Genomic DNA, 24,261 nt, shown 5'->3' with positions numbered 1-24,261 from the left:
CCCAGCCACACTGTCCTCACTGCATCCCATTCACAAGAAAATTCAAGTATCTGAGGTCACACGCTGCCAGATTCAAGGACTATGCCTTTTTCCTGCTGTTATGGGACTGCCGAGTGAATCTTAGAACATTAAAAACATGTTGCCTGTGGTCTGTATCATCTGATCTCTCTTTGTAATTCAGTACTTCTGCACTGTATCATACACATCTTGGACTACAACTGAGACATCAAACTGGACATTGCAAAACACATTTCATCACGACATCCTGGTATATTTGACAATAAGTTTGAACTTGGATAGTGCAAAACCCTTTTCCCTCTTATGGTGACATCGAACACCAGAGGGCAAAGGACATGGCTTTGAGGAGATTGGAGGAATCAGTATTTTACCCAGATGATTAGAACATCGAACACCACAACACAGTACAGACCCTTCAGCCCTTGATGTTATGCTGACCCATATAATTCCTTAAAAAAGGCACTAAACCCTCCCTACCCCATAACCCTTTATTTTTCTTCCTTCCATGTGCCTGTGAATCTCTTAAATGCTCCCAATGTTTCAGCCTCCACCACAATCCCTGGCAAGGCATTCCAAGCACCATCAACTCTTTGCATAAAAAAAACTTTCTTCTGATGTCTCCCCTAAACTTCTCTCCCTTAACTTTGCACACATGACTGGTGTTTTCTTTTCTTTCCCTGGGAAACAGGTGCTGGCTGTCCACCCTATCTTTGCCTCTCAATCTTGTAGACCTCTATCAAGTCTCTTTTTAACCTTCTACACTCCAAAGAGAAAAACTCCAGCTCTGCTAACCTTGCCTCATAAGACTGGTTTTCCAATCCAGGCCATGTCCTGGTAAATCTCCTCTCCACTCTCTCCATACCTTTCACATCCTTCCTACAATGAGATGACGAGAACTTAACACAATACTCTAAGTGTGGTCTGACCAGAGATTTATAGAGATGCAAAATGACCACTCCTGAACTCAATCATCCTATTAATGAATCCCAGCATCACATAGGCCTTCTTAACTATCCTAGCGACCTGTGCAGGGATTTGAACCCCAAGGTTCATCCTCATTCTTAAGTAACTGACCATTAACCCTCTTCTCAGCCTTCTGGTTTGTCCTTATAAAATGCATCACCTCACAGTTATCTGAATTGAACTGCCCAGCTCTGTATTCTGTCTCTATTCTCCTGTAACCTTCAACAAACCAGCTCCATTCATAATTTCTCGAAACTTCTCGTCATCCACAAACTTACTGGCCCATCCTTCCACCTCTACATTCAGATCATTTATAAAAATCACAAAGAGCAGGGAGCCCAGAACAGATCCCTGTGGGACACCACTAGTCACCGACCTCCATGCAGAATAGTTTACTACAACTTTCTTCCTGCAAGCTAATGTTTTTATCCACACAGCTAAGGTTCCACTGATCCCATGCCTTATGACTTTCTGGATGAGTCGCTCATAGGGAACCTTGTCAAATGCCTTGCTAAAATCCATTGACCCTATCTACTGCCCTAGCTTCATCAATTTCTTTTACATCCTCAAAAAAAGCTCAATTAGGCTCATGAGGCACGACTTTCCTTTCACAAAGCCATGCTGACTATCCTTGAGTAGACTGGATTTCTCCAAATGCTTAAAGATCCTATCCTTGAGAATTTTCTCCAATAGTTTGCTCACCATTGATGTAAGACTCACCGGTCTATAATTCTGAGGATCCTACCTATTACTTTTTTTTAAACAAGGGGACTACATTTGCCATACTCCAATCTCCCAGCACCTGCCCCGCATCCAAAGAGGACTCAAAGATCACAGCTATTGCCCCAGCTATCTCTTCCCTCATTTCCCACAGCAGCCTGGGGTATATCACGTCTGGCCCAGGGGACATCAATCTTGATGTTTTTAAGAAGATCCAACACTTCCTCTTCCTTAATCTCCACATCATCGAGCACATAGGCCTGTTCAATTGTGACCTCACCCTGATCAAGGTCCCTTCCTCTTGTGAATACTGAAGCAAAATATTCATTTAGAACCTCCTCTGCCTCCAGGCACATCACCTCCTTTATCCTTTTGCAGCCCCACCTTCATTCTCGTCATCCTTCTGTTCTTCACATACGCATAGAACCCTTTGAGGTTCTCCTTAATCCTACATGCCAAGGCCTTCTCATGCCCCCTTTGAAATCTCCCAAGTTCTTCCTGGCAACCATACATTTCCCATGAGCCCTTCCTGTTTCCTACTTCCTGTATCTAACATATGCTTCCTTCTTCCACTTGACTAGTTGCCTCACCTGCTTAGTCTGTCACTGTTCCTTTTTCCTACCATCCCTTCTTTGTCCCAGTGGGACAAACCTATCTTGAACCCAGCACAAGTGGTTCCTAAACTTTCTCCACATTCTTTTTGTGCTTTCAAACTTAAACATCTATTTCCAATTTACTCTTGCTAGTTCCTACCCTGGTTAAGCCCTTCCCCATTTATGTCTGGTTTTATCCTTTTCCAAAGTTATGCTGAAGCTTCAGGCGTTGTGGCCACTTGCCAAAATGCTCCCCTGCTGAGAGGTCGGCCACCTGACAAGGTTCATTACACAGAACCAGATCCAATGTGGCCTCTCCTGTCATCGGCCGGTCCACATACAGTGTCAGGAATCCATCTTGTACACACATGACCAATTCAGTTCCATCCATCCTTCTTGCAATCCAGAGGCCAGTCAATATTAGGGAATTGCAATCTGAAACAGACTGAGAAAATAGTGGAAGCAGGTACTTTGAGAACAATTAAAACTTATCTAGAAGGGTGTGGATTATGCTCTGATCAATGGGAAGCATATAAATTTGCTCTTGGTGACCAGTGGCGGGTCAGAATACCTGTCTGTGTATCACTAGACTCTATGACACTGATTCCAGTAGAGACTGAAAAAAAAATTAGCTGAAATACTAAATTAAAATTCTAATAATACAGATAGAGGAAATCTGAAATAAAAGCTTAAAATGCTGGAAATGCTCAGAAGATCAGGGAGCATCTGTGGAGAGAGATGCCCGATCTGACTTAATCATGACACCAATTATTTTCAATTATCTATTATTTATATTATACTGAGTGCATGCCACATTTTGTCAAGTCAGCACAAGAATTTGGTGTGTGAAATGACATCAGTGATTGTGAGACAACAAATGTGCTTTAAATAGCAGGGTTCAAAAGGAACATACGGAAATGGGGAAAAACTAGAGCTACTCCGAATCAAAACTGATGGTGTCATTCATAAATGCTTCTTGACCCATTGTGTAAAATAAATCACAAGAAGGGTTGCTTGTTTTGATCTGATATTTTCAAGTGACCCAGAAAATGTTCAAGAGATGTCTGTCATCAAGTCCACGTTAACCTTCTCCTAAAAAAGACTAGTTAAATAACGAATTGTAATCCATGGAGTGAACGACATTTATTTTTTTCCACTCATCTTTCTTTTTCTCTTCTTACACACTTTTTATGGGTGGGTGGGGGGTTGGAGTTATAACCATCATGCAGCATAAATTTGTCTACTTCTGTATTTGCATTTTTCCATTTTGTATTTGACTAAATGTATGATCTAATATTTTTTAAATATTCAAAAAATATTTCTGTCATGTAAACAATAACTTATTATCAGAGAGTCAGAAATACTCAAGACTAGGAAATATATTTAAAAGGGCTACTTTTAAGAAAAAAAAGTGTCACAGTTAACATAGTGGTTAATGCAATGCCATTACAGCGTCAGTAATCGGGACAAGGTTCGAATCCCATGCTGTAAGGAGTTTGTACGTTCTCCCTGTGTTGGCGTAGGTTCTCCTCCCACCATTTGAAATGTAGTGGGGGTATACGTAAATTGGGCGGCACAGGCACGTTGGCCCAAATGGCCAGTTACCGTGCTGTATTTCTAAATTAAGAATTTTTTAAAAAGAACAATCTGAGCAAATAAAATGGAGAAAGTCTCTGAACAACCAATGTTGAAGTGAAAGGATTGCATTTAAAGATGCAATGCAGAATAAATTCTAAAGACAATAAAACTTGGCCAAAACAAATATATTCCAAAATAAATCAACAACATTTGGCACATGGACACAAGAAAGATTGGGCTTTTCGGGTGCGAAGTGGCGGAAAAATTAGATTGTTGTGGAGTAGGTTTACATCAATCAACTCAATATGGGCTGAAGGGCCTGTACTGTGCAACAATACTCTCTATGTTCCATGACTAAGAACTGAAAGCTGTGTACATTGCAAGAAAAAAAATGCCTGAAAGTGAAAAAGAAGCAATACACGGCATTGCAAAAACTTGCTGAAAAAAAGTGATCTCAGGGGAGAGAACAAAGTCATAGCCACTGAGCCTTAGCATTCAAATAAAAGCCTTCAACAGTGCCTTAATAATGATACAATTACAATCATAACAAGATGTATTCTGAACGGTCACTGCCTCCAAGATATTGCAAAGGAAATGTGAGCATCACACATCCACCAAAAAAAACCTTTCCAGTGAAAGCAATGACTTGGTTACAATTGGGACGAAAAACTTAAAACCAGCTAATCAGGCTGAAAACAAAGGAAAAATCCCCGGGGATTATTGGTGTTGCTGAAAGGATTTTTTTTTTAAGTAAAGCGATTGTGATGCACTGATTATATTTCTGGTCATGAATTAAAAATAATGGAAAGAGCCCAAATACATTCCTCAAAAGAGTGAAAAAGAAAATCCACAGACAGTCTCTGTTGACCCTGCTGAGTTCCCCCAGCATTTCTGGGTATTTAACACGTTGCATCAGTCCATTTCACGTCAAGTCGTGGACTTAATGATCATGGGTCAACAAGGAACTTCCACACAAATAACAGCCAGAGATTGCTGACCATTTCTGAATCGGAAGGCAGCCGTTTTATCTGTGCAAGTTGAACTGAGCTGTTGGTTCTTGATCTGCAGCAGGAATAAAATTAAATTCATGAACTTCTGAAATATGTGTGATTTTTGCCTCAACCATCCTTTCACTCAATGAGACCCTGAAATCCTCGACCTATTAGTTTCTCACCCTTTCATAATCTGCACATACCTGTGTGTCATGGAGTTTTACGGCATGCAAATCGGCCTTGTCACACAAGAGGGTTATCCAACAGGTCGGTCAGGAAGCTGGTCAAACCAAAGGTCATTTTCCATTGTTCTTGCAACCTGAAGGGTCATCTGATCACCCAGACAGGTCGAAAGTCACCGTCAATCAATTTCAGACCTACTCACAGGTAAATCTCCTCCTCACCTAAATTTCTATTAGCTCACCACCTGGGACATTTCCCCACTTTTCTCCTTGGAACTGTCCTAGACTTCCATTCCAAATTGCACGAAAGAGCGTGTATTTTCCATCATTGCCACATTTTTACAAGAAATGAATAACAGGCATTGAAGCAAACAGTGACGTCACAAATAATTCTTTCACCTTCTCTTTCAACAGCTGTAAATTCCAATTCCACACAACCAATTAATATGTCATAAAATCACCTCACGAAGGAATGTTCAATATAACTGATATGTCGCAATCGCAATTACTGTGACAACTAAAGTGCTCACAGAAAATTTTATAAACACGTGTAAAAGGTAGAGATTATTTTGAAGGGTGATGTATCTGACAGGACAACTTGCATTCAGGGATATCTTCAAGATCTCACTGACAGGCTGTGGTATCCATGTGTTTCAAACAGGCCTCAAGCTTAATTGTGTCTAAGAAGAGTGTGGTCACCTGCCTAAATGTCTACCAACTAGTGCACTCACATTCACAGTGATGCAATGTCTTGAGAGGCTGGTGTTGAAACACATCAGCTCCTGCCTGAGCAGCGGCATGGATTCATTCCCATTTACTTACTGCAGCAACATGTCTATGGTAGATAACATCTCACTGGCTTACACAAATCCCTGGACCACCTGGACAGCAAAGATGCAGACTTCAGGACATTCTTTATTGACTACAGTATGGCATTCATCATCCCCTTAAAACTAATCAGAAAACTCCAAGACCTGGGCATCGATAGCCCACTGTGTAATTGGATCCTGGATTTCCTCACCTCCAGACCACAATCACTGCAAATTAGAAAGAACATCTCTTCCACAACAACCATGAGTAGCAGAGTACCAGGGGACAGTGAATTACACCCCTGCTCTCTTTGTCTGTGTGTGGTGGTTGTGGTGTAGGGGTGTGTGTGTTTGGGGTGTGTGTGTGTGGTGTAAGGGTGTGTGTGTGTGTGTGTGTGTGTGTGTGTGTGTGTGTGTGTGTGTGTGTGTGTGTGTGTGTGTGTGTGTGTGTGTGTGTGTGTCTGTGTGTGTGTGTTCGGTCGGTCTGACAAAAACACCATTTACAAATTTGCTAACAATTCCACAGTAGTGAGCTGTATGCAAAGCACACTGGAGTCACTAACACAGAGGATCTTTCCTGGATCCACACACAAACGTCATCGTGACAAAACCACATCAGCTTCTCTACTTAGGAGTTTGCAGAGATTTGACATGACGCTGGAAACCTTGGCATACTTCAACAGATGTGTGGTAGAAAGTGTGCTGACCAGCTGCATCACAGTCTGGTTTGGGTCACCAATACCACTGAATGAAAAAGGTAGTGGGCATAGCCCATCATCGAGAAAATCTACATAGAATGCTATTGGCGGAGTGACCAGCAATCATCAATGATCACCACCACCCAGGACATGCTCTGTTCTTGCTGTTACCATCTGCAAAGAGATACATGTGCCACAGACTTATACCACCAGATTCTGGAACAGTTGTTACCCTTCCTCCATCAGACGCCTAAACATCATCCTCAATTTGACACTCACTTAAGGATTCCTACTTTGCACCTTATGAAAATTTATTTCTTTGTATTGCAGTTTGTTTACATTTCTCTCTTTTCTGTACTTTTTTTTTAATTAAAGTGCCATTTATAGTTTCTGATAAGTAGAATTTCTGGCTGGCCCACTGGAGATAGAATCTTAGGGTTGTGTGATGTCTTAAATGTACTCTGGCAATAAATCTGAATTTTAAACTTTGAAATCCCTCAATGTTATAGTGAAATATTGCTTCTTTACAACTTTCTTAGCCTTGTAATGTATTGCTGTTTAAATTCTTTTCATTGCAAACATTTTCTATGGACACTTGCAATATTATTGTGGTATACCACCAGTATTAGTGCACCAATAGCTCTGCAGATGCCAAATCCTCAGCGCAAACTTGTAAAACTCATTAACCATCAGACGGCAAGATGAAGTTCGTTTGAGTCACCATAAAATCAAGAATAAATGGTCAACAATCTCGATGAACCTGAAAGGACTGGACGGAGTGGAATGGAGAGAATGTTTCTCATGGTAGGGGAGTCCAGGACCAAAGGAGACAACTTCATTTAAAAAAAAATCACTTTAGAACGGAGATGAGGAGGAATTTCTTCACTGAGGGGGTGGTGAATCTGTGGAATGTATCGCTACAGACAGCTGCGGAGGCCAAATTATTATATTTGAGAATAGGAAGGTACGTTCTTGATTGGGAATGGAATCAATGGTTACACAGAGAATGAGGACAATGGAGATGAAAAGGACAGTAGATCGACCACAATAAAATGGTGGGGCAGACTTGTTGGGGAAAATTGCCCAATTTCACTCCCAAGTTTTAAGGTCAATCAGCATATTCTTTCCAGCTCTCACTGTTCTTCCTCTAAAACTGCCTAATTCTAAGAAGCTGAAGAAAAATCACAGCTTCATTGGCTGGCAATTCTGCTGCTTGTTGGTGAGCTCATCCCAGACTTGGACCCACCTGAAAACCTGGGTAAAGTCCAACTGAATATACTGACATTCTTCAGCATCTCAGAGGGTAATGAGCTCTGTGTTTCCATGCCAGCCAGACATGTTCTCGATGAAGAATCAACCTTCATGTGAATACTATTTACCTTTGTGCTTCTCGTGGATGATGCATTACCTACTATGTTTCTCCAGCATGTTTGTGCATTTCTCTCTGACCAAGATTTTCTTCTTTAACTTCATTTGAATGGCTATTCTCAACCTCAAGAGGCAAAAGATAAAATTATGATCCATTGTTCATTATTGATTTTATTTTACTTAATTTCAAAGTTTCTAATTTAATGTTTGAATGTATCTTTGAAATTATTTCTAATTTTCAATTCGAATGTATCTTTATGAAATTTGACTGTTTACAGCAAAAAAATTGTTCAAATAACTTTAACATTAAAATCTGAAAATCAGAGATATTTAGAGACTCTTGAATATTTCTCCCATCTTTGACTCTTGTTATAGATCCTCAGTCGTACCCTCAGTGTTAACCCAACTTAAACCTGGTTACTATGAAGCCTCGCTGTCTGACTCCTTGTGGGGCGAACTTGCTTTTCTGTTCACCTTCATCAGTCATGCCATTATGGGTGGGTGCCATGGAGAGTGGGGGGAGGTGCTGGTGAGGTAAATCCAGTTCAGCTGTCTGCATGGATTAATCAATCTCCTGTTTTGTGGCAGTAATTGCCTATAATCTTGATGGATCCTGGACAAAACAATTATGCTTTTGTTATTGATCATATTGCCCTTCCCATTTTTATGGGGGAACTCAGGAGCATTGGGTTTAGAGGTGACCATTGATGGCTCCACCATAGAGGAGTCAAGAGTATCAAGTTCCTTGGAATGTACTTGGTGGAGAATCTCACCTCATCCCTTAATACCAGCACCAGAGCCAAGAGAGCCCAGCAGCGAAGCCTGAGGAAAGTTAATCTCCCACCCTCCACCCTCACTATATTCAACAGAGGATGTATCAAGAGCACCTGTGCAACTGTGTCAACGCCTGGTTTGGAAGCTTTACCATCTCAGGCCGCAAGACCCTGCAGAGGATAATAAAGTCAGCAGAAAGGATCATTGGGGGGCTCTCTTCCTACAATGAAGGAGATTGACAACCTGTCCATAGTCCTATTCTCGTCTTTACCATGTGAGCAGGGTATGAATGATAAATAAAGGTGACTTGACTTGATCTATATTTGAGAAGTGCCCAACCTTGAGACTGTCAGGTCCATACAAGAATGTTCATTACCATTGGGTAAAAGGTGATTAGTACAATGCCAGCCCAGGTCATACTTAATAAATGTTTACAATGAGGGAAAATTGAGCACCACTCTCCACTACACTTCAATGGCTCTGCCGTGGAGCAAGGAGTGTGTAGAAAGTTCCATGGTGTACAAATAAAGTGCATCTTATCCTGGACCCACAACACCTCCTCTTTAGTCAGAAAGACACAGCAGCCACTACACGTCCTCAGGAGGTTGAGGAGGGCAAGGCTACCAGCCCACATCTTGACCTCATTTCACAGGAGCACAGGTGAGAGTGTCTTGTCTGACTGCATCACTGTGTGGTACGATAGCTGCAAGGCATAAAAAGGAGGCTGCCTTTCCTCGATTCATGACATTCACTGAGAGAGCAGGACTCAAAGAATTATTGAGGATTCCTACCTTTCAGCACACAGTATCTTTTACCAACTACCACTGAAAGGAGGTACAGCAGCATCAAAATCAGGACTGCTAGGCTGGAGAATAATTTCTTCCTGCTGGCTGCGAGATTGACAAATGGCATCTTGTAAATTGTTCCAAAATATTGATAAATTTATTTCAAATTATATTTTTATGTATATTTGCAATTATTATCTGCTGTGTATTGTGTGTGCACCATGGACCGGAGAAAGGCTCTTTCACATGGTTATATATGTGCAGTCAAATGATAATAAACTTGAATGATAAACTTGAAATGGTTTCCAAGATGGGTAAAACATTGATCGTTGCAGTCTAATCCAAAATAAGTGATTAGAGTTTAAATTCAGTGACCATTTCTGTCTGCTATTAATTTCATACATTGGGCTTGCCAGAAATACAGTAGTTGAAAAATTTTCAGGTCAAACTTAAAACATTAAGCGATTACCTTAGCATTTAATAAGACAATTCCCTCCCATCCTAATCCTCCTTGCCTGAAGTCCTGCTTTGCAGAGTATATTTTTTATTTGGCTTTTCAATCTGTCAGAATCAGGTTAATGTTATTTTGTTCAATGGACAAGTCCATGGCAATTACCTGCCAAGTCCATGGGTGGCACACACCATTAACCTTTAATAAATACACTTCATTTTTTTGTGCTTTTCAAAGCGGTTTGTCACCGTGTTCCCTAACCCACTTGCATAATCAATAGTCAAGGGCCGAATTAAATGAAAGAAAATATCTGTCTGCCTGCACAACTATATTAATAAGTGGCAAACATGCATTGACCTTTAATTGTGCCATTTTGTTCATGAGGTTAAATTTGAGGTACCATTATCCATTCTGCACAAACAGACTAATGAACACATGCCCCCCTGCTGAAGGCACTGAAGTGGCAAAAACCGTCACACCAGATTCAACATTTCTTTTCGGAGTTTGGTCTAATGAGTCACCGTGGCCATGAACATCTGGCCCAGTTTCTCACTGTGTTTTGCCTTGGGCTGCATTGAGTTGACCATGGCAGCTGGGCACTGCTCTAATCCTGTCATAAGAAAGGTTTCCCCCATTCATTTGAATGGAGTCATCAGCTCTGTAATGCAGACAGGAACACTGAATAATTTGAGAACAATCTTTAAAATTTATTTTACTTTATTGTAATGTCATGAATTACTTCCTGTTTTGACTAATTTCTTGATAATGTCAAATTTATTTTCGATATTTTTAATTTATTTCAATTATTGACATGATTTGTAATAGTTACCCCCAATCAGAAAATATAATACGAGCCTGAATACAGAGGTGAACTCTGTCCTCAGCTTTGCTTCTTGTTGAAGATTGCCAGCATGCCTAAGGTACAAGGTCTAAGCAGTACTCCACCAGAGGCCCTTCTCCACCAAGACCTCCCTCATACCGCAATGGGCGAGGTGGGGGTAACAATCATTTGCGAACACATGGGCCTGAAGTAGAGGGACAGACGGCCTAGGGACTGCAGGTGAATCCATACCAACTTGGCCACAGGTCTTCAAGTGAGCATTCCTGAGTTCTGTGGGATATTTTGGATTTCAGTTTTCTCTGGAAGCACCAATTCTTTTCGTGACTTATTGCAAAGATAGAAATGATGCTGTAAGCTTTTGCCAACTCCTTTCCATGAACAGGCCTTCTGGAGGTCCATCCAAATACATGTACTTACAAACTCTCCAACGTAAGACTAGGAGTACACCCAAATGAGGCATATAATTTAATTCAGATCAATTAATATTGGAAATGGTAAAACATGGAAGTTAATCACACAGCTGAGTATAACCTGCCCAGAACAGTTCAAATAGATTCTAGACATAACTGGACCCAATCACATCTATGTTGTATCACAATACACTAATTTATTAAGTATGAAACAGGTGATCACCTTAATTTTCTACTTTCAGTTGAGCTTTTCAAATGAAATTAGAGCCCCTTTCATACTACCGATTATATGTGGGTTGAACCAACTAATTTAGCAGGTCCATTCCCAACCTGGCAGAGGGAGTTAAATTAAACTGGGCCCTGACACTTGGTGGGGGCAAGTGCCAGAGCCTGGCAGCTGAGTTAACTCACTAATCGCCTTCTAGCGGTGTAAAAGCACAACCTGCTCTCCCATTGTCACCGCTGGAGGCGGGGATTCCCCCCCCCTCCAATAAAATGCTGGGTTGCCGATTAATCTGGTAAATGAGGGAGCAGTGGGAAAGGCTCCTGAGTGCAACATGCCCGGTAAGTTTACCCACTTCCTAAGAGGGTTGGCAGTGTGAAAGGGGCTATTAATGGCTCCATGAGAATGTATGTGTAAATTCATTAGTAAACTTCCACCCAACACTATCATTCTTGTTCATCTAACTTTGACTGTGAATGTGATGGAAGTACATTTCCTGGAGATTGCGTTTGTCCAAATATTGCACCCAGGATAAACATAGATTAGGACCCCTGAAAGGTATTTGGAAGTGAAGGTTATATTGCCATGCCTCAACTTGAACCCGAATCCAAAGCCTTGACAAATCACAGATCAGCACAGCAGACCCTTTCCTTCAAATAGTGCTAAAAGATGCAGTCCTTTTTAAATATGTGATTAAAACAACACTCACACCTTCCAGGGAAGCTCATGGTCATGGTCAGACTACACCATACCAGCAAGGAAATCACAGCCACAAAATATATTAAAACACAATTTTAATTTACAAATTCAATTTTCCACTTTCACTTTGAAATAAATTGCACTTCAGATAGAAAGAAAAACGACACATTATGTTCCTCTAAAACTTCTCTGGCCTAAAAGAAGATTAACTCTTCTAAATACGATACTTACTGTCGTTAACCATGCTATTTTTACAGTATTTTCCCTGCTATTTTTTGACAGAATCTAAGCATTATTGAAGGATAAAAAAAAAACAAAACACGTGTACTAAGAGAATGTCAGGATTATATTTTGTTTTCTCCAGTAATTATTTTAATTGGGGTGAATGGGAATATGATGTCTAATTTCAACTCACTGTCGCTGGGCTAAGGTGGAAAGAAATGAGTTCACACAGAGTTCCCACACTTGACAACCATTAACCCCAGATGAACGTGCATCTGTAGACAAGTGAGGCGGTTAGGACTGGAATAGCTCGGACTCAAGGCAGGCTGTGCATGATGAATGCATTCTCAGATAAATTATTTAGAATGACCAACTCACAAAATCTGAAGCCTCACATGAATCGGGAGAAATGGAGAAAGCCACAGTAGCACCCTCTGCAAAGTGCATTCGAAGCCCCAAGTAAATTATACATACATTGTAAAGCGCAAGATAAATGCACTTGGGTGATTTTGCCACATCAGTTAATTCTCCAGTATCAGGATTAAAAAATTCCAGCCGTCAAGATTTAATATTATCCCGTCAACTATTCTGCAGCAGGTCTCAAATGCAAGTCTGAATATGGGCAGGAAGAAATCAAAAAGATAAATCACTGTATCATTAAAAAAAAAGAAGTGTGCACCAATGAAAGAGAAAGGGAATGGAAGAGTTAATATCCAATTTTTAAAAAAACTTCATGTGTTCCCTCCTCCCCTTCAACACCTGCTCAGTGACAAGAGACTAGTATATTCAATTCTCCCTCATCCTATTCTGCTTTGGATTTATTTAAACCTCAACAATGGGTTTTGTTCAGGCTTTAATAGTAGCCTGTGTTGTGGGGGAATTAAACAATAAATGGGCATTCTGCGAACATGAATGAACAGAACACATGTACACAGAGTCTTGATTATTATACGTTTAAAAAAAAATCTAGATTGTCATTTGGAGTGGAGGATGATGATGAAGAAGAATGATTCATTTCTTTTATATAATCCTAAGCCACAAAAAATCCTCCTGATTCCACTTCCCCCACCACCCCCCCTCCCGTTCCTTCCACAAACACACAGACTGTTTCACACTTGCAAGATGTGTTGATATTGTGCTTGTCTCAGTGTATAAGTTATCATTTTAAATGAGATGTTTCTGCTGGAACGGCTGTATTTTTGAAGCTTCAATCGCAGCAGTGAAATGCATCAAAGCTCCCGATGCCAAGAAATGCAAGAGCCCAGGCATCAACCTTTTTACTTAAAAGCACATGTGAAAAGGAAAGAGTTACTTTTATCTGTCATTTGCATCTCTAATCATCCCAATGCTTCCATAGAAGAACGTTGCCCCCCCCACTAAATGAAGGAAATCCCGAAAGGATCCAAAATAACAATCTTTTAATGTTTCCTTTGAAGCATTCTGTAATATATCTTTTTCTTCAGGTTCTCCACAAGCAGTTGTTATGTAACCCTTTCAGTACCTGGGGGTGCCCAAAACTCTCAGTGCACGGATCCGATTTCTCATTCTTTATATTTTGAAAAGATATTGTTCAAACTGCTGCACCAACATTTTGATCAAGGTGGAAAATCAAAGCTGCAGAACTGCAACAACCTGCTCTGCGCCACAGTGAAGGTGATCAGAATTCTCTCAGATCTTAAAGCCCGCGATTATTAGGGTAGAATACAGCCAAATTGTCTCAGAGGGGTAGAGAAAGCAACAGGGTGCTAACGAGCCACTGTTTGTATCTCGTTCCACATAATTAGTCGCACTTGCCTACCTGAGGATCGCTGTGTTTCCCTGCCTGATGGTGATGTTGTCCGTCCCCCTGGAGAAGCCCACGCTTCTTACGGGCAGTCCTGTTGGAAGAAGGCAGAGAAATCTCAGAAGGATTGCGGGCAGTGGGCGCTGATAAAAAGAACCCTGAGATACCATTGTCAAAGCAGGATGAGCAGGCTGGACTGAAAAGGGAGAGGAAAAAAAAGCTCTCCCAAACACTCTGGCAACACTGAAGCTGTCTTCACTAATAGCAAGCTTTGCAATTCCAAGCACCAGCTGAGTTCCCACTAATCTGACAGTAGAGGCATCACTTGTAAGAGATATGTGAAGCGGTGCTCTGAGCGTGAATTGACTGCTTTCCCTCCTGGCGCTTCTTCAATTCACCTCCCCCCCCCCCCCCCACCCACCCCACCCCAAACCCCTTCCCCAACCCTCCGCCTTCTCTCCACCACCACAGTCACTCTTTTGGCAGCAAGCTTGATGAAGGTCTGATACTACTCCATCACCATGGCAACAGCTCCATCTGAGGCAACTCGACCCAGACAACAGAATTGTGCTTTGAGGCAGAAACTTAGCAAGCTGCTAAAGTGAGGAATAAAGTTAAATCCCCCCTCCCTTTTTTTGGACAAAAAGTATCATAGCTTGCAAAACATGAAGAGTTCAGCACTGGATGCAGTAATTATCTGTGACACCACATTTTTGTTATGAAAAGTCTGTCTGTAATGCCTCCTAATATTATGTGAATGCAGTCATTTTACAGTGTACAAGAAACCGAGAAACAAATGAAGCACAAAATTAAAGTCATATTTTAATCAACATGAAGCGCCTGTTTCATGACAGGGTATTTGGGCATAAAGCACAAAAACATATCAGCAAATGCACTTTAATATTTTAGCTGAGGGTTTCATTGCAGACAGAGTTTCATGAGCACGTACATGAGATGTAGGAAGGCAGGCAAGATTAAACTTTGCAGGAGTTAACTGACCAAGAGGGTCACAATAACGATCCACGTGACTGCAAATTGTTTAGCCTCGCCAACCAACATCAACCGCAGCGCAGTGGACAAACGTGCTGGGTAAAAGTCAGCAGATCACGCAACATCCAAAGGAAATATAGAGCAACCGATGTTTGAGGCCTGGGCTCTTCGTCAGTATGGTAAGTATCCTATGGAAATACAGAGCAACCAATATGTGAGGCCTGGGCCCTTCACACCCACAAAGTGCTTACCGCAACTAGTCAAGCCAAGCTGAGGCTAGCTCCGGCCTGGGCTTGCTCTGATTTTAAATCATTTCTCCAATCTGAGCAGACATAGTGTCACAAAAGGTAACTTCTCAGTTTTCAAGCATTTGAGATTTGGGCAAATTGCCCTGCAAAGGAAGACTCTCAGATGGGCCTCAAAGCAAGATGAGGAAAGTTGATCGGAGATCAACTGTGGCCAACTTTGGAGCCAAGAGTTTCATCCTGAATGAAGCTTGATTGAAGATTGGCATCTACACTTACAAAGGACAATTAGTGCAAGGCAGACATTTGCCCTGCTCGGCAACAAATTATTTGGGTGAGCTAAACCAGCATTAGACTTTAATTGGAGAAGAGCCAAACATTCATCCCTCCTCCACCCTCTCAACAGCTTAAGGAGCTTCCATTGTCTCATATTGTTCCGACATGAGGTCGGTCTTCCCACAGATGCATCCCAATTTGTTGTTCTCCTGTATCTTCTGTTTTTTTTCTACCACAGAACTTGCATGACTGGGAGTGGACTTAAATGAGAAATCTCACCAGACTACATTCACATTGACTTCTCCAATTTCCATTAACCCCTCCCCCAAGTCTCTCACTCTATCCTTCCCTCCATCTTCCCTTCTCTAACAAAGAGCTACCCTCTCCCCATCATTTCTCAGCTTGCCTCTTCTACTCTCCCATCTATGTCTTACCTGTTAGCCTGTGCTCCTCCGCCTCTTCCTTCCTCCTCCCCCCCATACCCTGAAAGTTTTATTCAAGTTTTTACTTGAATTAGACGAAAGGCTCAGTTCCTAAATGTTGGACATTGGGTGACCTGCTGAGTTTCTCTAGTGTATTTCTGTACAGGACTGGAAAATCACTCAATTTCAAGGCAACAAAACAAAAAGGTCCCAGGCCTTTGAAAACAGTAAACAAACAAGGCATCAGGCATATCTCAGATAATGTGCTTCCTGGATGAAAGTGTATTGAGGATCAACTGCTTCACAACTAGGGCGAATTAGAAACTACTGCTGGATACAAAGGTCCTTTTCAGAGCTCGTGATGCTGCCTTCAGGGAGGGGGGATAGAATGGCACTACAATCAGCCAGGGCTGAACTTGCCATGCAATCTGGAAGGCAAAGTTTGGCTGCACACAGGGGATCCATATACAGCTGTGTGGTACCAGCAACACGAGATGCATATGGCAAGGGATCAAGACTATAATAGATAAAAAGTCAACCTTGCGAGTTAAAGGCAATGACTCCTCCTTTCCAGACAGACTGATCACCTTCTACACATGGTTTGATGAGAAGAACAGGATGACACCAAAGAAAGCTCCATGCCCCCATGATGATCAGCCCTCTGATTCATAGCAGAGGCTGAGGTAAGGAGAACCCTATCCAAGGTGAGCTCGCACACAGCAGTGGGATCAGACAACATACCTGATTGGGTACTGAAGGACTGCACATACAATTGACAGAGGTCTTCACTGGCATCTTCAACATCTCACTGCAGCAGTCCATCATTCTCACAGGGTTCAAGAGAGCCAACATCTTCCCAGTACCCAAGGGGGTGACAATAACAGGCCTCAATGACCACCACCCCGTGGCACATTATGACATGCTTCAAAGAACACTTTCCAGAGATGCTGGACCCATTTCAATTTGCCTAGAGAAGTATGATGCTACAGCCTTGTCCCTTCACTCAGTCTTGGCCCACCTGGAAAATGACGCTTCACCTGCTAGTCTGCTGTTCATCAACTTCAGCTCAGTGTTTAATATGATCCTCTCAATACCCCTCTCTGTAATGGGATCCTGGGCTTCCTAATGGAAAGACCACAGTCTGTCTGGGTCAGTAGCAGAAAGTTGGGCATCATCACGTTGAGCACTGACACACCTCAAGGCTGTGTGCTCACCCCAATCCTGTTCACAGTACTGACCCACGACTGCATCGCCAAATCCATCTCATCAGTGTCATCAAGTTTGCAGGTGGCACAACAGCAGTTGGCCTCACCAGCAACAATGATAAGTCGTACTCCAGAGAAGAGGTGGAAAATCTCATGATGTGATGAGAGGGTATCAGCCTGAGACTCATAGCAGACAAGACGAAGATGATTTCAGGAGGACCAGAAATGACCACCCTCCACTACTCTTCAACAACTCTGTCGTGCAAAGAGTGGAGAGCACCAAGTTCCTGGGAGTTCACTTAACTAGTGAGTTATCGCAAACACACAAGATCTCGGCACTTGTCAGGAAGACAGAACAGCGACTGCACTTTCTGGGAAGACTGAAGTGGACCAGGCAACTGGCCACCATTATGTCCACTGAGAGCTCCACTGAGAGCATTCTGGCTGGCTGCATCACAGTGTGGTACAGTTTCTGCCAAAAAAAATTGATTGGCGGTCAATTTAGAGGATCATAAGTGTGGCAGTGATATCAAAATAATTATTCATCACAAGTGACTCCATATGACTGCAAATATTTTTGTGTCTTGAAACTGGATTTGTCATTCTCTGGCTCAGTTAATGTGCTCACAATTTAAAAAAAGAATCAAATGTAAACACTTGTTGATTTATCTGTTTTTTTTCCCCATGTTGATCAATCTTTACAGGGTAAGTAAGAAAAATTGTATTCAGCTCGCGAGGCTGAAGTAAATGAATGTAGTGCAAAGGATGGAAAGAGATGTGATGAATAACTTGTCTCATTATTCCCTGTCATGAAATCTTTGTTCTTCCCCCTTTGTGTCTGCGTAATGTCTAAAGCCACTGCGTCAATCAGGTCCAGCCATTGTTTGGTATGTTGTTGTGAAAACTCCATTGAGCTTGTCCTTTACCTCGTTTAATTTTATTATTTATTTTCCCTTCCCTACCCAATATGCAAACAGGTGGTTTCCACCGTAAGTTCCAAATTGATGGTTCCATCTGACCAACCACAAGTTCTTTCTGCTTCTTTTCAACTGACGTATTCTTTGTTCTACAGAATAGTTATTGACATTATCCTGTTAGTAAATGATGTGGGGGAGGGACAAGGTACATGGTTTAGGTGTAGATGATTTATATTATAGCAAATAAAATCAATTTATTCTGAAGCCAGTTTAAGAGCAGCGGAGAGGAGAATTAAAGTAGGTATTCTCATCAGAGGTAGGCATATCTTTTTCAGTGGAGAACAGTTATATACAACTCACGTCCCTTCTAACAATCTCAGTTACTTGCAATAGTGTGGATCAATCGAGTGATAACTCCATCATCTTTACTGTGTCAACTACAGCATTGGCACTTAAAAGGCATCGTTTCTTTAATAAAAAAGCGACTGGGAATTGCATGGAGATACCACGTCTCGATGAAAGAAGGTGAAGATTTAGTGCATAGGTCTAAAGGTCCCATTATTGTCACGCAATACGACATCTAGAATAGAGCACACATGAAATTCTTTAACTTTTGTCTACTGTAAAGTCTCAGAAGCAAAGCAAAATGTGAAATTATTAATATTGGAAAGCTGATTCTGTAGCATTAGAGTGTAAAGTCACAATCAGAGGTTCACATGTTGGCTGTGACTTGATCAAAGAAGAGGGAGCAGTTATTAATCAGTCTGCTGGTAAAGTACAACAACTCATTAAAACAAAGCAACCATCCAGGAAAGGAGAATCTAATTCCATCCATCACATTCTGTAACAACAACTTCTTTGAGCAGAGAATGAACCTCACCAGTGGCAGCTGTCCAGGGATCAATGGCCCTCACTATTTCCCTTTCGAGCAACAGGAACAAGAAGTACGAAGATCAGTGGGGGCAGGGGACAAATCAGGACCAGGCTGCAGAAAATGTACATGTAAAAACATATCAGCAGTCATCTTGTAAGTAACTTGGTTATATATATATGTATTTAGTTTTGTGCTGCAATGGTTTCTGCCTTGAGTCATAGCTTGCATAAACTGAATTTACATCACCCGATTCCAGTTCATTTCCAAATTGAACAACAGAAACTCCCACTGCTGCGCACTTTTAAACATGGGCTGCAACCAAACAGGTTTATAATCGCGCTGAGAAAGGTTTCTCATGTAAACAATCGGCTCTATCTTACTTGGGAGCACACTGCAAAATTATAATGATACGCTTTCTACGCACAGAATCAGCAATGAGAATTCATGATGATCTTCATTTCACTCCCTAATTCAAAAGCAGAATTAATGCAAGTAACCCAATATTGTGTTAAATTTATGTGCCTTTGTAAACTTGTATTTTATCTTTCATTTTTGAAGGCCAAAGGATTGAGAATAGTGCTTTGATAGGGGCAGCACTGAAATTCATGTGGGAGGCCGCACCATGCATTTTGAAGCTGTTCAACAGTGAGGTGGTCAGAACTGAGCTGAATCTCAGCCCACTCCCATGAGCACATTTGCATGGACCCCAACACAGATAAAGAAATTGGAATTGGAAGTACCTTCTAAATGCTTTCTAATGCTCCCCTCCAATGGTGAAAGATGTTGACACATATTATGGACAGGAAACCTGAGATGAATGTCCTTAGGGGTGGTCTCTTTGGGTTATATGCTGCCGTTGAGGGCTTCACTGACAAATCCGATGAGTTAGCATGAATCTAATCCATCCTCTTTCAATAAACCCTGGTTTTCCACAGTTTGGAGAAATAAATGGCCCAAAGCGGTCAAGTGTATTGTCATCTGATTGTACAAGTACAACCTGACGAAACAGCGTTCTCTGATCCTCAGTGCAAAGCCCGCAGACACACAACCAGAAATAACACACGTACAGACAAACAATACCCATGCAAGACAAGTCTTCATGTACACAAATAAAAATTGCTTCACAAATATGAGAGTCTCGGGTTGTTAGTGCGCACAGTTCTTTTGGGCGTTCAACATTCTCACTGCCCGTGGGAAGAAGCTGCTTCTCAATTTGGTGATGCTGGCTCAGATACTCCTGTGTTTCTTCCCTGACACAGGAGTTGCTGAGAATTGTTGCCCCCTTTTTCAGCCTCCTGTGTCAGTGGCACAGCCAGGTTTGTTCAGACAGAAAATTGATTTTTGGTTGGTTCTTCCCTCATGGTGGCAGGATTGCTTGAATAACTGAGACAAAGAACAAAAATACTGCCCATTTTCTGTTCCAAAGAGTTAAGGCAACAATACAAATAAATGATGATACCTTCAAAAGAGTGGCAGAGTGCAATCAGCTTCTGACTCAGCTTGCTTGTGTCCAAACTGACCAATAATTGTGTGCCAAAGTCTTTACATGAGAGCTATTGTGAGAAAACTAAAACGGTAGCAATAATATTTTATCATTCAGCTTCATGAAAAAATAGAATTCCTCTGAAAACTAACTTTGTGCATATACTAAAGGCAAACATTGCTGAGCACTGTGAACACCCTGCAAAGTTGACAGAGCCCTCCAACCAAAAGCTAGAATAACTTGCAAAGTTATTCTGGGTGGAACTAAATCAGATTGAAAGAAAGGGAAAAGCTGAACCCACTCACTCAAGTTTTACTTGTTGGACGATCCAATAGTCTATTTTCTGATGAGAACGTGGAACATCACAGCTCAGTGCAATCTAGTATTTCCCTAATTCACACCCCTAACCAGTTATTTATCTTACCTCCATGTGCCTATTTAAGAGTCTTTTGAATGTCCCTGTTGTTCCAGCCTCAACCATCACCCCTGGCGATGCATTCCAGGCAGCCACCACTCTGAATAAAAAAACTTGCCTCTGACATCTCCCCCAAACCTCATTCAGTCACTGCAAATAGAGGCCCTCAATGTGGTGAATCTGTGTTGTGCTGTCAATCTCTCGCTGTGCTTAGTCTGCTTCACTAACATTGGACGCGTATTATCTCTACCATTAAAGACACTCCCCTTGGGTATAACTGTCTTTCATTAATGTACCACTAGTTTTTGTTAATAAAAGCCATGATTCCTGGTTAACTACACAGCCTTTGTCTTTTTCAGTATCTGGCACTTCAATCAGCTACTCACTATTGTCGTCCCAGGTAAAAAGGGTGTTGGTTACACACCCGATCCAGGTCCCTCGCAATCTGACATATCGATGTGAAGTCACCTCCAAAGAGAAACCCCCCAGCCCTATCAGCCTTACTTCATCATTTACAAACATTCAGTGAGGCAGTAACATTTTAAGCCAAAGCTGTGAATGTAATCAAACGTAAAAGAGGGATTGTAGCGGCCTGCGCACGGAGATGCAAATCTGCCCTCAAAATAGCTGATGAGCGCAGGTGACCTCCACACAGCGGGAAGACTGGGAACTCGGGGCAGGGTGGGAAATGCTGGCCAACCAGAGGTCGGTGCTCCGATGTCATGGGCCCCTGACGTGAGCGCCAGGGTCCCGTATAAGCATAGCCGCCAGTGCAATAAATCAGTCTTTAAATTCATGTTTTGGTCTTGGTGTAATCTCTTAAAAGCCCAACTCATACATCACATATACTACAAAGTGAAGCACAATCAATGACTCAAAAGACTGAGGTTGAGCAAAACTGAGAGGCTTTTATTCGCAATAGAATGAAGCACATCCCTGCTGGTCAACTCTCCTGAACGCAGGACGGGGCTGAGGAACAGCCACCTTTATTCTGGTCCAGTCAGCTAATGAGTGTTCCCAGACAGATAAATGTCTAGTGGTTCAGCACAGCATTTTTGTATTTTGATGAGCTATTAGCAAGATCATTGAGTGAATTGTCTAATACTGGGGACATATACAGTATAACAGCTCCAATACAAAAGCAGCTATAACAAAGGCCAGTTGAAATGTAAAGTCTCCTGTGCACCATTCATATTCTAATCTTAAAAGCAGCAGGTCTTGTGCTGAATCCAGTTATTGTAAAACCCACTCATCAATCAAGATAAATAAGGAAGACTATATTTAAATACTTGCAGTGAAGTATCAAGCAATGTGTTCTGTATTTATTAACTGCTCGCATGCTAAGACAAATATTTTACATGCCTCCTGAATATATGTTGATGATTAGTTGGCACAGACTAGAAGGGTTGAATGGCCTGCTTTCTGTGTTGGAACATTCTAGGGTTCCATTTGAACAACATGATACTCTATTCTTTACAATTTATTTGCTGGTGACTGTGTTTAGTGGGAGGGTTAAATTGGTATGGGTTTTAATTTCTTTTTTTTTAAACTTTTGTTCTTATCTTTATGTTCTTTTCTACATTAATATTTTGAACACAAGGTGAAATTCATCAGGATTTTTCATTTTTTCAAGAATTATACAAGGCAATGTAGAATTGATATGTGACTCATTCTGTATTGCATTATGTAAAAGCTATATAATTAATTAATATCTCGTAGCGATGTCGCCACAGCTACAGCTAGATTATAGCTCTCGGTTATAACCCTAAAGCTGCAGCTCGAATCCACAAGAGAGGAAAGACACACTCTCCAGTAGAGTATATTCAACACTGAATGCATTCAGTGGCAGCTTTGACTTTTATAGTCAGCTCGGCCGCATCACCACTGGGGCGTGATTGGTGACCTCGGATGCCCGGGCCCCGATTGGGCCCCCTGTGATCCACCGGTCGTGATTGGTCAGTTTCACCACTCTGCTGGAGGCCTACGGAAACGGGAGTTTTAGCCCGCATGATGCTTTGCCGATCGCCGTGTTCAATGGCCTTTTCCTATGTCAGCCTGAGCCGATACAATCTAAATAATATATACGTGCCATATTTCTCTCTATCAAATTCATAAAATGTTTTAAAAGAACAATATGCTTACAGAATTCTAATCTTCAAGCAAGTTAAAATGCACCAATATAACGTGCACAGCTCTCAACAGAAGCTCTACTGAGCTTTATCAATAATAGACATGGTTCTTCAATCATTCCTGGTGGCCAACTTCAGACACTCTATTGTATGATAACTTTGGCAGAATTCATGGTTAACACAACAATTTGAAATGTGATTTTAAAACGTCTTTTTGTTTTGCGATTTTCCACCATCTTCCCCTTAATTGAATGTAACCTGATGTCCACTCTCCATTTTTAAAAATAATAATTTTATACCTCTTATTTTGATCACTCAATCCTTACTGATCTTCACCCGAGCTGTAAAGGCCCGAAGTTCGAGAATGCCTCTCCTCCTTTAGAACAACCCTCTTTGTTTGACTCATTTGGCATCATACTTGTCTTGGTATCAAGTTTCAATGTATCTCTTTATTTTTCCTTGGATTCACCTGGGGAAGTGCAGATTTATTAGCAGCCAACATTAAATTTAAAATGAAGCTTGAGTCCAATTGCAGATCACGTCTTGGGTTTGTCGACACCAGAGAAATTATTATCCCTTTGCCCAGTTCAAATCACCTTACTGCTTCTGGATATCCATCACATTGAATGATGATGGCTCCTCTCAGTCAGTTTGTGGGGTTTATACCCCACTCCTCAGAAAGGAACAGCATGTGCATGAATGGATTTAGGTGAGTAGGGGGTTTGCACATGTGCAGACCCACCCTCTCAACATCCTCTCCTGGATCCAGTGGCATGGTGAGGTCCAAGACTGCTGGGGGGGCAGGATGTTCTGTTGCAGTGAATGGCCAGACCAAGCTTCGATGCAGGGGATGCCCTTTCCGCAGCATGTGTTTGCTAGGTGGTCATTGACGTGACAAGAAGAATTCATCTGCCCTTTGACAGGTCTTGTTTTTCATCCTGCAGGGTGTCTAGCCACCCTCTTCACCAGGCAAGCCAGTTTAGTTGCCGACCACACAACAGGTAGTACTGGGATACATGGTACCAGAGGCACTCAGACAAGTGACCTGACACTTTACTGCAAATTTCAACATTCATTGGCCAATGTTCACATGCTTTCATAATGAAGAAGGCAACAACAATGCCCATGTTTTCAATCATTTCAAGATTAATCTCTAATAAGATGCCAAAGGAATATTTTAATTAATTCCATAGACA

General features: G+C 41.6%; 1 protein-coding gene across 9 annotated transcripts in view; it reads right to left on the bottom strand.

Moving 5' to 3' along the window:
• LOC138738963 (limbic system-associated membrane protein-like) overlaps window positions 1-24,261 on the bottom strand; it is a 1,544,776-nt gene that overhangs the window by 985,581 nt on the left and 534,934 nt on the right. For 8 of the 9 annotated variants that reach the window (XM_069890213.1, XM_069890212.1, XM_069890209.1 and 5 more), the window contains one exon: window positions 14,125-14,203. In XM_069890213.1, the coding sequence (XP_069746314.1) occupies window positions 14,125-14,203 (79 nt within the window). Of the gene's footprint in view, window positions 1-14,124; window positions 14,280-24,261 lie in introns of those variants that run through there. The other variant, XM_069890210.1, reaches the window with a different exon arrangement.

Source organism: Narcine bancroftii, chromosome 7 (assembly GCF_036971445.1).
Source record: "Narcine bancroftii isolate sNarBan1 chromosome 7, sNarBan1.hap1, whole genome shotgun sequence".
Lineage (NCBI taxonomy): Eukaryota > Metazoa > Chordata > Chondrichthyes > Torpediniformes > Narcinidae > Narcine > Narcine bancroftii.
The sequence above is the reverse complement of the archived record's forward strand: the minus strand, read 5'-3'. Positions and strand labels throughout refer to the sequence as shown.